General features: G+C 36.6%; 1 protein-coding gene across 1 annotated transcript in view; it reads left to right on the top strand.

The window, feature by feature from the left end:
• The window catches only part of PTPRQ (protein tyrosine phosphatase receptor type Q), a 196,858-nt gene that overhangs the window by 21,057 nt on the left and 162,084 nt on the right, over window positions 1-13,717 (top strand). The window contains exons 9-10 of the mRNA XM_046646540.1: window positions 1,896-2,042; window positions 7,674-7,846. Coding sequence (XP_046502496.1) covers window positions 1,896-2,042; window positions 7,674-7,846 — 320 coding nt within the window. The remainder of the gene's footprint in view (window positions 1-1,895; window positions 2,043-7,673; window positions 7,847-13,717) is intronic.

Raw genomic sequence — 13,717 nt, 5'->3', positions numbered from 1 at the left:
GCAATTATGATGGAGTATTTGGGGTAAATGCCAGATTGGAGTAGATTTAAGATAGAATGAGAGAAAAGCATTGGAGCAGTGGATAAGAGACAGCTCCTGGGTTTTTCTCCAAAGTGAAGCAGTGAATGGAAGTGGGGAGTAGGAGTGGGGATAGGCAGAATTAACAAGTTTCTTTTCAGAAGGAACAAATACAGCATGTTTATTTGCTGATCAGAATAAATAAAAAAGAAAACTTAATCATATAAGAAAGTCAAGAATTACTGGAAAAATGTCTTATGTGGGCAGAAGCTGAGATCTTTTGCTCAAGTGTAGGGATTGGTTTGAGATAATCGTCCAGATGGTTTGTCCATAGTAACAGGTTGTAAGGCAGAGTATATGGGTACAGATGGTGGTAAATAGGTAATTGTGTTGGCGGGAGTCTGTGGCAGATCTCCTTGATTGATATAATTTTTTTAGTGTAATGAGGAATAAGACCATCAACTGGGAGTGATGATGGAGCAGAAAGTGTTTGAAGTCTGAGGAAGGAAGAGAAAGTGTAAAATAATCATCTAGAAAAGTAGAGAAGTAGAGAAAAGACTAGTGAAGTTGCGTGTGGTGCTAGGCACCATTTAGGGCTCATTTGAAGTGTGGCAGTAGTGAATAAAGTGATATCCATCAGTGCGTACTTGTGTTTTCCTTCAGCTCCCTCCAGCAAGAGAAGGACAAGGGAATTGAAGGCTTATGTAAGCGATTGATTATAATTGACAATGACATTGAAGGTAGATAAAGAGTGGAAATCAAGTGGTGAGGGACCAAATAAAATAAAATAAAATAAAAGAGGTGGTAAGATCAATGGATTGGATGTCCCAATGGATATAAAGAATTATTGGTTCAGGGTTCTAGAATAAGTGAATAGGAGATAGGAAAGAGTAGTCAGAGAGAGTTGCATGAAACTGAGATTCTAGAGAATTTGCAGCTATTGGTAATAGTGCTAAGTTATGACCATGAGGGAGTGGCTGAGATAGGGTGGAGGACTACATTATTTAAAGGGAGCTTGGAGTGTTTTAAGGATTATCTCTAGGGATATTGAGATCACCACAGATTGAGATTATAGCCCTGAAGAAAGTGACATTGAAGCAGGAGCTAAATCACCCAGAATGATCCTGGGCTTGGAAGATGACTACTCAGAGATGACTAGTGGCTGTCACTGATGACATGAGATTTCAAGTTATGAGCTTTAATAAGGAGAGAGCTGGACTGGTCTAAGACAGGCAGTGAGGAGCAAGGAGTACACATACCACACCTGAAGTCGTAGTCACTTGAGGGCTGTGGGGAAGATTAGACTGCCACCATTTGGGGTAGCTGCAGGGCAACAGAAGCAGTGTTCCTAGGGGAGAGCCAGGTTTCAGCAAGAGCAGGAAGGTGAAAGAGCTATTCAGAGGCAAAGTTGAGGATTTAAGGAATTTTGATGATGGATTATTTAAAGAATTTTACTCAGAAACTAAACCAGAAATATTTTCTAAATATATCTTTTTATAGAAGATGAGACTATTTAGCATTTTAATTGACTAAATTTGAGTATAAAATACTGTCATTGTTTTTATCTTAGTAAACTCTAATGTCTTCCTTTTAAATGCGTCAGAAAATAGCATAGTAATTGAATAGGACCTTATGATTCAATAAAAGTCATTTTGAACACTGAAAGACTTTCATATTGTTTCCATTGTCTTAATTAAGTTGATATGTATGCACTACTAAGCTAAATGTTTAAAATATTTTCAGTTTTGAAATTATGATAACAAAAGTTAGTGCATAGGTTAACACTTTAATTGCCATCCTTGGCTCTATACTTAAATGTGAGAATGATTACATGCTTCATCAGAAAATAATCCACAGGTATCTTTTGTTTTTTGCAGGTCGGATTTTGGATAATAGCACAAAAGACCTTAAGTTTGCATTCACTAACCTGACACCATTTACCATGTATGATGTGTACGTTGCGGCTGAAACCAGTGCAGGGACTGGACCCAAGTCAAACACTTCAATATTCACTCCTCCAGAAGGTAAGAACATCTCCTTTAATGTGCTAATGAGGTATTTTTGTTTTGCTCGTGAATTTCACTGTGTTGGTTGAACATTCTATTAGAAGCTATTTGGCTTATATTTACTTAATTTATGTTGTTTCCTTAGATTACTACCTAATATATTCTGAACATGTGTTCCTCAGAACATTAAACCCATAGCAAGCTTCATAATGAGAGGGACCGAATATGAAGCCAGATTAGGAAACATTACATGCAGTATCTATAACCTGTTAGAGAGTCACAATGAATGTTGGCAAAATCTCAAGAAAACTTAAGGCAAACAAACACATTTAACATTGTTTAACTCGTGTTATTTAATGTAGAACATATTTTTCTTATAGAATAATGTTCAGAGGAATTCATGTCCCTAATCCTTGTAGCAAAATGTGTATATAATCAAAAGGGTGTTCTAAACAAGTGAGGATTCATGGAAGGTGCATAATACTAATTTACCAGCATATATTGAAATTATTAAGACAGTATTTCTCCTAAAGAAACATTTTTATTTGTATATAGTAAGCGCATCACAGTTTTAAACAAACTATAGGGTATTAAAAAAATGTTACCGTTCCATTTCACAACATATTTTCCTGGCCCACACCAGATTGGCTAAATGTCTTCATTTATATTTAGAGATTGTAATTATTGAGAAGACAATTTTTTTACAAACACATCAACACTTGAAAAAGTTTCCAGATTTTGTTTGTGTGGAAGCTAACATGCAGTAACTTGTGAGTTAAATGCACACATGTGCCTGCACACACACTCACACACACAAGATTGGGGGTGCACTCATCAGATAAATCATTCAAGTATTTAACCGTTAGAGGGCAGCAGCTATTCAGGAATTTTGTACTTCTCCCTCTTTTCAGAGAACAATTAACTCTTGATAATATTTTGTGGTTTAAAAAACGTAAAAATTATGTTTTGTGTTAATTTCAAATGAAAATGCTAATGTATATGTAGTTTCAGTACACAGACTAAAGAAAGAGATGCATACTCATGAGCAAAATACTCTTTTTTTGTATTAAAATTTTTGCATTGTGTTTCTGTGAGACTCTTAACTCTATATGTCTTCTCCATTAGACCTTAAGTTTCTCCCCATCTCCACCCAAACCTGCTCTTAAGCATTTCCAAAACATGCATACAGATTTATGGATGGCTGTCAAAAACAGCAGAGTGACCTGGCCCTCATCAGACTACAGCCCTTGAGTTTGGTCTTAATGGCATTTTCTCAACCAACCCAACTGACCAGCAAATTTCTATTCTTATATTATACAATTAGACAAATTTAGAACTTCTGTCTTCTTTCAAGTCAAGACAATTTTGGTGCTCCTAAACTGAATCCACAATTTAAGGTTATTGTTTTATTGTCATCATTCTTGGCCTACGGCATTTAACAAAACTAGAGAAATGGATAATATATTGCCACGTACAATCCCATGTTGTTTATTTTGGATATTATTTAAACGTTCATTTCATTTTCTTTATTTCTGCACATTTTTATTGACAAAATAATGAGAATTTTAAGACATTGTTCAATATATTTCACAGGAGTTATTTTTCACACCAAATTATTTTGGGTAGATGACTCTGTTTGCCTTATATAACAAGCAATTTATCCTGAGTTTTGTCCTACTGCCTTCCTGAGCTACTCACCATATAGACCACAACTAGGTGGCTCTCAGGAGGACCCACTGGCAACAGGTGCACTCCAGTAAGGGGAGGAGTGGCGTGGTTCTTACCTCTGCATGCCAGCCTTCATCTGTGGAGTTCTCAGGGGATCATTCAACCTTATGAGGGCTTCAATTGAATGCTGTGGCAAATGCAGTGAATGTAGCTTCTACTCTGATACCACTAATTAATCCTGGTCCCACTAATGAAAACTTTGCAATAAAGGAATCTTTAAACCATATGAGAACAATCTAATAACTCATTAGGACTATAAACTTTCAGTTAAAATTGATATCTTAATTTTAGATTATTCATTTTCATTCATTAATACAACAGGGCTCTTTGTATTCTAATTGAAGTTACTCAATTTATTTTCTTCTCCATGTTTAAAAGTCATCTATAGCCTAGATAAAAATTAATTAGGATCAGCTTTTAAATTAATATCTTTTAAAACAACTGGGATTCTAACAAATATCCAGATATTCATGGAAAAGTGGAATTGACCTCTTATAGAAAATGATATGTGCTATCACATTATAATGGAGTTGATTTCATTAACACAGAGAGTGCTATGGTCCATAGTCTACCTTGATTAGATTATCAAGGAAATCAATATCCTGTTGTTATAACATTTATCCTGTATATTTCATAAGGTTCCTACATATCCCTTAATATTATACCGAGTAGATTTCTACATAGGCATGAAGAAGAGATGAATTCGGAAAAAAACTGATAATTTAATAATCTCCAGTGTTATGAAAAGTCGTAAAGTTGCCTATTTGAAAATGAGGCAATGCTGCTGAATACAACATAGACAACAACATTTTCTTATTATTTGCATGGGTGTTAAAAAATCTTAGTAAACTTTATTACTTCAAGATCCCCTAAAATTTTTCTGCCATACTGTCAAATATCTTTTAAGGGGGTTAGCATCATTTCTTAAAAGCAAACAAAGTATGAAATCCATATTTACTCTTGCATAAATAGGCCATGGACACGAAGAGCTTGTCCTCAGTGATTTTAACTTGCTACTTTCTGCAAATAGCGGTAAAATCTTGGTAGGGAAATCACTGAGAGGCCGTCAGCTTTGTGTTTTTCAGGATTCTCTATGACTTTTATTTTTTGATAGATTTTTTTCAAAATGCATTTCTAATGGAAATTGAATTTGCTAGATAGTGGCAAAATTGTTTTAATGTATTTTCTTTGTTCCAATGCCATTTGTCTCCATTTCATTTTTTAAAATAGTTACTCATTTGAAAACTTCAAATCATTTGGATATATTTTACCAATCTCATGTCTACTCTGTTTCTCATTTATTCATAAAATTTATAGATGTATTGACTTGAGAGTGATTCTTAGGTAGTCCCTGTGGACAACACCCTAAGAATTGATGCTAAACCATGAATAATTGTCTTGTGTGTTTGATTTTCTTTAGTTAGTTTGGTATCAATATTAAAGGAGTTTGATCTAATCCACACTTCTTTGGTTTCCCCATAAGAATTTGTGGTTTAACAGATCAAGTATCTTTCTAAAGACAAGATACGATGCTGTCTACTCCATTTCCTTTATTCCCTAAGCTTTTCCTTCTTTCATAAAAAAAGAGATAAGTTTACAGTCATTCTTACAAAGTTTGTGTATGTTTTTAGGGTAATACGGAACTGCTTAATCTTTACTTGGATTGTAATTTTAGGCATTAGTGTAATGGGGCAGCATTTACTAAGTTACATTGAAAAATATCTTATAAATTAGAAGATAAACAGTATCTGCTACTACTCTTAGATTTGGCAAACAAAATAAGAGACAGTAAAATATTTGTTTTTTCTGCTGTACTGGGTAATTTTTGGTATCTTGCTGCATTAATGTGTTGCTCCGAATGGAACTGACCATTTTAGTTATTTTATAGGGGGCAGGGTTTAGTTGCCTAGTTAATCTGATCAATGTAGTCATTAAACTGGCTTCTTCAGTAGAGATTCTACATGAGTTCAAATTGGATGGAAAAATGCCAGATCTCTTCTATGATTTATGTTATGCAATACTGACTAAGGCTTTGTCAACTAGTGACTCCAAAATAAAATGTAAAAGAAAGGTGGAATGGGAGCTTTGCCACTTAAATGACTATGTTATTTTCACACTACAAGATTAATTGGAAAGTTCCTTCACTCTTGAGAAACGTGTATTGGTAAATAAGATGATAGAAACATAAGCTTTAGTAATGATGTACGTCAACGAAATAAAATTTGTGTAAGACATGACCTTCGGAGAGGACTTCATCTGTCTTATTTTTCCCTCTATCCTCAAGCACCTAGAACAGCGACTGTATGATGAGTGCTCAGTCTGTGGAATGATGAAGGCGACAATCAGGATTGTAGGGTCCTAGCCTAGAACTCTTCCTCCATTCTTCAAAGGTTGAACTGTGTTTTTCCTTTAGATTGGAACCACTGTGGGGAAATCAGTCTAAAGAGTTATCCTTCCATGTAGAAATGTACCAAAATGTTTTTAGAATAGAAGATTCAAAGAATTAGCAAATTGCAGGTGTATCCATGTTATGTTTGTCTCCCAGTTTTGAGCACAGGTTTTACCAATGCTGGACGCTTAGAATCTTGACTGCAATAATTAAATAGTGTGCTCTTGGGCCAGAATGACTTATTCATCCATCTAGCCATTAACTCTCCAACAAACATGAGGAAATATTTATATTGTTAAAATATCTAGGGTTTTTTTTTTTATTGGTTAGTTCATAGGGACAAAGAAAAAAAACCCTCTTAATCTATTGGATGAAAACTCCATAGAGTTTACTACATGATTAACTTAAGTGTAATTAGGTTCACTAATACTAAATGATATTTATAATAGTTGTGACATTAATTTTCTATTCCTTTCTGTTATCTTAAAGGGGAATGGAGTCATTTTTCACTTGTAGTGTACTGCTGATGTGTCTCTCTTCCAACTGTAATTTTCTTAACCTACACTATTGTCAACTATCTCAGCTGAGAGAAATGAATTTATTGTGTTACCACATCCTAATCATAAGGGACAATATTTTTATGTCACATCTGCTCTTTCTTGAACTAACATTTTATAAATTCTCTTGAACCATTTGTTCCTTCAATAACCTTATATAGTAAGAGGAAAAATGTAATTATACCCATTTTATAGATAAGGAAACTAAAGGTGAAGGGGTGCACTGGCTATTCAAAATCACACAGTGAGCATGAACTAAAAGTGGACAGGAGCCCAGGGCATGTATATTCTCCATCCACTCTTCCTGAGGCACTGGGAGGGCTCCTAGACTTTGCCCTTGGTGACTTCATAACTAGAATTTGTTTTAGGTACTTGGTGCTTCATCTTAAACCAATAGTTATTTTTTCCTCTTTTTTTTTCTTTTACTGCTACAAAGAGTGAGAGCACTTGAAATTTGAGACTAACGTAATTAATTTGTAAAATCAGCAGACAAAAATCAATCAACTCTTCAAACAATTTCATCTAATAAATTAAAAGATGCCTTAATTGAATTTACTAGCTACATTTCATTGCCTTCAAAGTCTTCTGGTTATTATTTGATATGTTGTCATAATTTTTATAAAGCTTTCAAGGTTTCTGCTGGACATTAATCATCCATAAATAACTTTCTCTGGGAAGTAATTTTTATTAATTTGTTTTGAATGAATGTTATGACATTTTGATTTGGGGAAATTATTCCATGTTATCCTATTTCTTATGTATGTTTTTGAGAACAACGTGTAGAAATTTAACTTTAAATATCTGTGTATTTAAAGAATCTTGTACATATTTAATTGTTAACAAATTCGTAAATTGTTTTAGGCTACTTTGTAATAGAATTGCTTATGTATCTTAAATCACGAATTAACAATTTAGGGAATTTTTAAAAATTTGAACACATAGTTTTAGATTTCCCCTCTTTATTCTCTTTTTTAGTTCCAGGTGCAATATCTGATCTACAAGCTGCAGAAGTAGAAGCCACACAAATAAGAATTACTTGGAAGAAACCACGACAACCAAATGGAATCATTAACCAATACCGAGTGAAAGTACTGGTTTCAGAGACAGGAGTACTTTTGGAAAATACTTTGCTCACAGGAAAGGATGAGGTATTGCACTTTCCTTTACCTCTGGGTGAGCCCTTTCTCCCTGGTTCTGGCCCTGATAACATGGAAGATTTGCAGCACTCAAACGTAAAATATTTAGCAAGCTTCATAGTACAAAGTGAAGTGAATTTAGGCCCTGTTGATAACCTGGCTCAATCAATATTCCATTTTAGGACATATATGTTAGTTAAGTGCTATTATTCTTTTTCAGCATATGAAACATGTTAATTGAGCAATTAGGCAGGACTAAAGGTTCTTCCATAAGTCGATATTATTATGGTAATTAAGTTAATAAATTGTTTGGAAACTCCTGTTATGATTTAAATACTCGTTCTAAGGATGTGCCTGAAATTTGGAACAGTTGGCAATGAAAGGTACTGTAATTTTAGTAGCTGTTTTTGACAAATGATTTGTCCTATTTAGTCTTAGGAAGCTACATTTTTCAAAGCTGCCTCATTGAAAAACAAAGCATATTTGATTAAAGAAATCAAACAACCAAATACAAGAGATGAAGTCATTTCACAGCTATAAAATAACACTGTGTGCTTTCTTCTGTTCACACTGGAAGTCTTGATTTTTCCCTTTGTTTCTGTTAGGAAGTTCAGGCATCAAGGATTTCCTTCCCTGTCTTCATTCACCCCACCCTGTTCACCTGTGAGCACCCTCTGAGCCTCCAGAACAGTCATATCCAGACATTGGCTGCTCCTGGGGCACACAAGAAATGAGTGTACTTGGGACCAGAGAGTGCAGCTCATCGCTGGGCCTGGGAGGCCCTGCCTGATAACCATCAGCAATTGGCTCTCAGTGTTTTGGTCCAGAATCACTGCTTCTTCTAGCAGGGCTGTTATTTTTCCCCAAGGATATTGTCCACTCTGTTTCTTGTCCCAGCCTTCCTCCATTTCTGGCACCCACCTAAACATTGACCTTACTGTGTGCTCTGTGCATTCTGGCCACCCAGGACTTATTACTCCAGGTTGTTCAACATCTCCAGCCCAGGGTTAAATTTTAATCTAACGTTGACTCCTTTCGTCTCTACAAAAGATTTTGAGTTATGCTTTCTCTGATACTTTAGTTGACAACTCAGGCAAAGGGCAAAAGCTTAACCTTTTGCTCCTGCTGAGGTCTTAAGTTAGATACTTCATTTTTTTAGGATTAGGTGGTAGGTTTCCCACTTCTGCTGATGACATCCATTGAATGGCCAGCCACACCTGTTTTTCTCTTGAACCGAGAGGTTCCAGAAAGTCTTCTTTGCGATTCTGCCTCTGTCTATATGATCTGGTACCCTTCTGACATCGTAGGGAGAATGTAAGCTTCGGAATCATATGAATCTGAGTTTACATTCCTGATTTGGTCACTTCCTGGGCTGTACAGCAGAGGGGTTAAGCATGCCGACCCAGGAGACGGAATGCTTGGGTTTAAACCTTGGTTTTGCCTTTACTGATGGTTTAACCTTGGGAAAGTTGGCCTTACCTTCTGAACTTCAGTTTTCTCTTCACTAGGATAGAGATTATAAGCGTCTCTATAACAGAGGATTGTTAATGAGGACTTAATGGGTTAATGTATTTAAAGAGCTTAGAGATATACCCAGCATGTGGTATGTGCAGTGCTAAATCATTGAAAGCTGTTGCAATTATTAATCATGGCACTGGACCTTTCACCCTGGTTGGCACTCGCTATTAGCCTCCTTATCTTCTCTCACTAAAAGGAGACATTATACTTCTTTTTATTTCTGTGATGTTATCTTTCTTCATTAGATCAGGCCCTTTCTTGATATTTCTGCTTCCCCATGTGACCAGTGTTTGGGTTCATCTTTCAGGAGGTTAATGTAGGGAGACAGATATGGCAGACTCTCTAAAGCCAAATGGACTGGGGTCTTAGCCTCAGCTCTGCTCTTTTCTGGCTCTAAGACCTTAGACAAGTCAACTTTTGGAGATGGGGTGCCCTCATTTTTAAAGCAGGGCTCATATACAGGGTGAGGAGTAAAGGAGATAACAGGTAAAACCTCTGGTTTAGTGTATTCATTTCTTATCCTTTTCCTTGACCTTAGTACAGGATAAGACTCTTTCCTTCTATTCACTCTTCATCTTCTCCAATTGTAGCCTCCACACCCTGTCTCAAGAATTCTTTAAATTCTTGAATCTTGTTAGAAGTCACCAGTGACCTCCTACGTGTCAAATAAGGTGGTTATATATTTTTGACTGTCTTCATCTTCCTTGTATCCTCTAAAATCCATCCCTCTGCGCCACTCTCTCCAGCTTTTTCTTTCTAATGCTTCCTCCACTTTCATATCCTGTGACTGTGCAAAATTTTGGCCTTGTACAGTGAAAAATGAAGATAAAAAAGCTCTCTCTCTCTTTTACAATTTTCTAACTCCTTCATGATAAAGGTATTCCAGAGAGTTCTGTTTTCAGCCATCTCATTGCACCTCTTTGGATGATCTCACAGTTTCAGTTGCTGCTTTCTAACTGCATGACCTCTTTTGTTTTTCTTTCCACGCTGATCTTTCTCTCTGCATTCTTAATTACAGCCATTTGTGGGGAAGTTCTGCCAGGGCTCATCACATCTAAGCTCATTTCCCCCCACAAAACAAAACGAAAGTCCTTTTTGGGATAACAAGGTTTGGTTCATGATCGGCAGGAGGAGATAAAGTTGGGTTGAGGAACAGATACCAGACTGAGATCCTGGGACAGTGATGGGGACCTGTGAATGTTACCATGGGACACAAAAGAAGAAAGTCTGTCCAGGCAATTAATAGTTTCAGTGGTCAAGGACAAGGCCTGGAGAGAGGCTGACTTGAAGCCTAGATACCAAATAACAGGCTTAGAATTCCCTTAGGACCCTTTGGACTGGGCACACCACAGATCTCTGACCTGAAGGTCATTGTCTAAGCGTTTGGAAGAGCTTTATGGCATTTTTATATGCCTGATGTCTCTCTTTTTGGATAATGACACCATTATCCTCTCTGTCATCTTGTCATGAAGGCTTGAAACCTTGGGATTACCTCTGACTTTGGTTATATTTAACATTCAATAACCACTCAATGTTAAGGCCAGTTTTTTCTACCTCCAAAATGTGACCTTCATACATCTATATTTTATTCCTGTGTCCCCATCCCAGCTCAGGATTTCACAGTCTCTAGCCTGGACTATTGCTGTTACCTAACTACATTAGTTTTCCGTTGTATAACAATTCGCCACAAACTTGATTATTGTGTAACAATTTGCCACAGGCTTAAAACAACTCACCTTTGTTATCTCACGGCTTCCGTGGGTCAAGAGTCCAGCCAGTTTAGATGGATTCTCTGCTTAGGATCTCATAAGGCTGCAATCAAGGGGCTGACTGTGCTATGTTCTCATCTGGAGGCTTCACTAGGCAAGAATCCATTCCAGGCTCACTCACATTTTCAGCAGATTTACTTTCCTTTTGACTGTAGAACTGACAGCCCTGGCTTCTCGCTGGCTCTTTGACTGGAGACTACTGTTATCACTAGCTCGTAGAGGTCTCTCACAGTTTCTTGCCACAAGAACTTTCCCAAGACAGCCATTTACTTCATCAAGCCAGCAAGGAGAGTCTTTATAATGGAATGCAATCATGGGAGTGATATCCCAACACCTTTGCCTTATTCCACTGCTTACATGCAAACCGCAGTTCCCACCCAAGAGGAGAGGATTATACAAAAGCTTGAACAACAGAGGGAGGGATAACGGGGGGACCACCTGAAGGGCTATCCACAGCACCCACCCACCCCACTACTTTATATTTCAGGTATCTGTTAGAATAATCCTTCCAGATTTAAGTATATTATTTAAGTTAGAAAAGTAAACAAATAACAATTGAGAACAGATAGGGAAGGTGAGTATATATCTATTTAAGTAATCTAAGGTCTCACTGTTGTAGCAGAAAGTCACTAGATAGTGTCTAAAATAAGTGAGTCTTGGCCGGCCCATGGCTGAGTGGTTAAGGTTGTGGGATCCGCCTTCAGCGGCCCAGGGTTTGGTCAGTTCCGATCCTGGACATGGACATGGCACTGCTCGTTAGGCCACGTTGAGGCAGCGTGCCACATGCCATGACTAGAAGGACCTACAACTAAAAATATACAACTATATACTGGGGGAATTGGGGGAGAAAAAGCAGGGGAAAAAAAAAAAAGAAGATTGGCAATGGTTGTTAGCTCAGGTGCCAACCTTTTAAAAAAGGAAAATAAATAAATAAATAAAATAAGTGAGTCTTAACAAAGCAGTTTAAGCATATTATTTACTGATTTTAGAGGTAAATACCATAAGAACTGAAAACAGAAATGATTAAAAGTTTTACTTATAATAAATATCAAATCATTATGTTGTACACTTGAAAGTAATATCATGTTATATGTCAATTATATCTCAATTAAAAATAACTAAATGCTCCCAAAATCTCAAAAAAGAGTGCTGCTTCTGGAGAGTATGACTTGGAGTTGGAAAGGTGTGGACAGGGAACTGATCTTTGCATTGTAGCTCCTCCACACTTCGTGTTTTCCTTAGCCGTGTGCATATCTCATTATGATGAAACTTAAAAACAAAGTGTTAAAACATGATCGCCCCATGCTAGGGCTTGATCTGATCTTATTGCTCTTATTGAAATTTTTTTCCAGTGACTCTCATGATTTATTTATTTCTTAATAAATAGACGTTACTTAAGCATGCTGAAATATGTATACGATTTTACTTTCAATATTTAAACAAATATTTGAAAAGATACATTAGAAAATTTAATCTCAGACTTTGAAGACTTTTATTTCAACTTCCAAACTTATATATGAATCTCTTCTATAACAGGCCTGATAAATGGTTGGGAATACAGTCTCCACTAAAATATTTGATCAGCTCTGATAATAGGGCATCTACTACCACAAAAGCAACTCCTACTGTATAAGCTTTAAAACAGGCTTCTCTATGGTCTCACAGACTTGTATTTATTAAGCAACTATAAAGTTTCGGGTTAGGTCCAGAAAATACGTAGATGAATAAGAAACTGCCCTGTCCTATAACTGTTTTGAACTGAAATATTTGTCTCTAATGTTTACTAGTTTGTCCCAGTCCTTCTCTCTAGACCCGCACAATAGATGATCGTGGCTCCGAGCTTGGGATTTGCAACCAGGGAAATGTGTCCCAATATTACCTCTGCTATGACTAGTTTTATGAACTTGAACAGATGACTGTAAAATGAAGATGGTAATATCTATCTCTTTGGGCCATGATGAAGTGATATCACATGGGGAAAAGTATTTAGCACTGTATTTGACACATAGTAGCTTTAAATGCTAGTCTTTGCAGTAGTAACAACAACATGCAATGATTTAACTTTTTATCATTTGAAGACAATGGTCATGGTTTCCCTAAGGCTTAACATCCTCAGTTTCTTATCAGTCATGGTTTCCAGGTCCTTCATATTATTGATTACTCCCCTGTGTATATTTTCCAGTTTGTCAGTGAGCCCCTTCCTCAGCCGAATGCAAGATCCCATGTGTAGTTTGATTAGAGCCAGATTGAGCAGAATTACTTTTCTCCTTTGCTGTAAATTTCCTACTTCTATCAATGCAAATAATAAGCTTAATTTCTTTGGGAGACGTATTCCACTGAAGTCTGAAAACCCTGAAGTCATCTCTCCATAGACTGCTCTTTACCTGAACTTCACACTCAGATCTCATCCTGTACTTGTTTGTCTAGTAAAACTCGGAGACGTTTTCTTCCCGAAGATACCATCTTGCTGCCTAGTGTTAGAAGTTTCTGAGATTTGTACAGTTACATCTTTTCATCCAGCATATTTCTCAAGCGTATCAGTGTTTGTTACTGGTGAACGTGAGAAGAAAGACAGCTAAATGCTTGGCATTGCCAG

Source organism: Equus quagga, chromosome 19 (assembly GCF_021613505.1).
Source record: "Equus quagga isolate Etosha38 chromosome 19, UCLA_HA_Equagga_1.0, whole genome shotgun sequence".
In the NCBI taxonomy this organism is placed as follows: domain Eukaryota; kingdom Metazoa; phylum Chordata; class Mammalia; order Perissodactyla; family Equidae; genus Equus; species Equus quagga.
The sequence above is the reverse complement of the archived record's forward strand: the minus strand, read 5'-3'. Positions and strand labels throughout refer to the sequence as shown.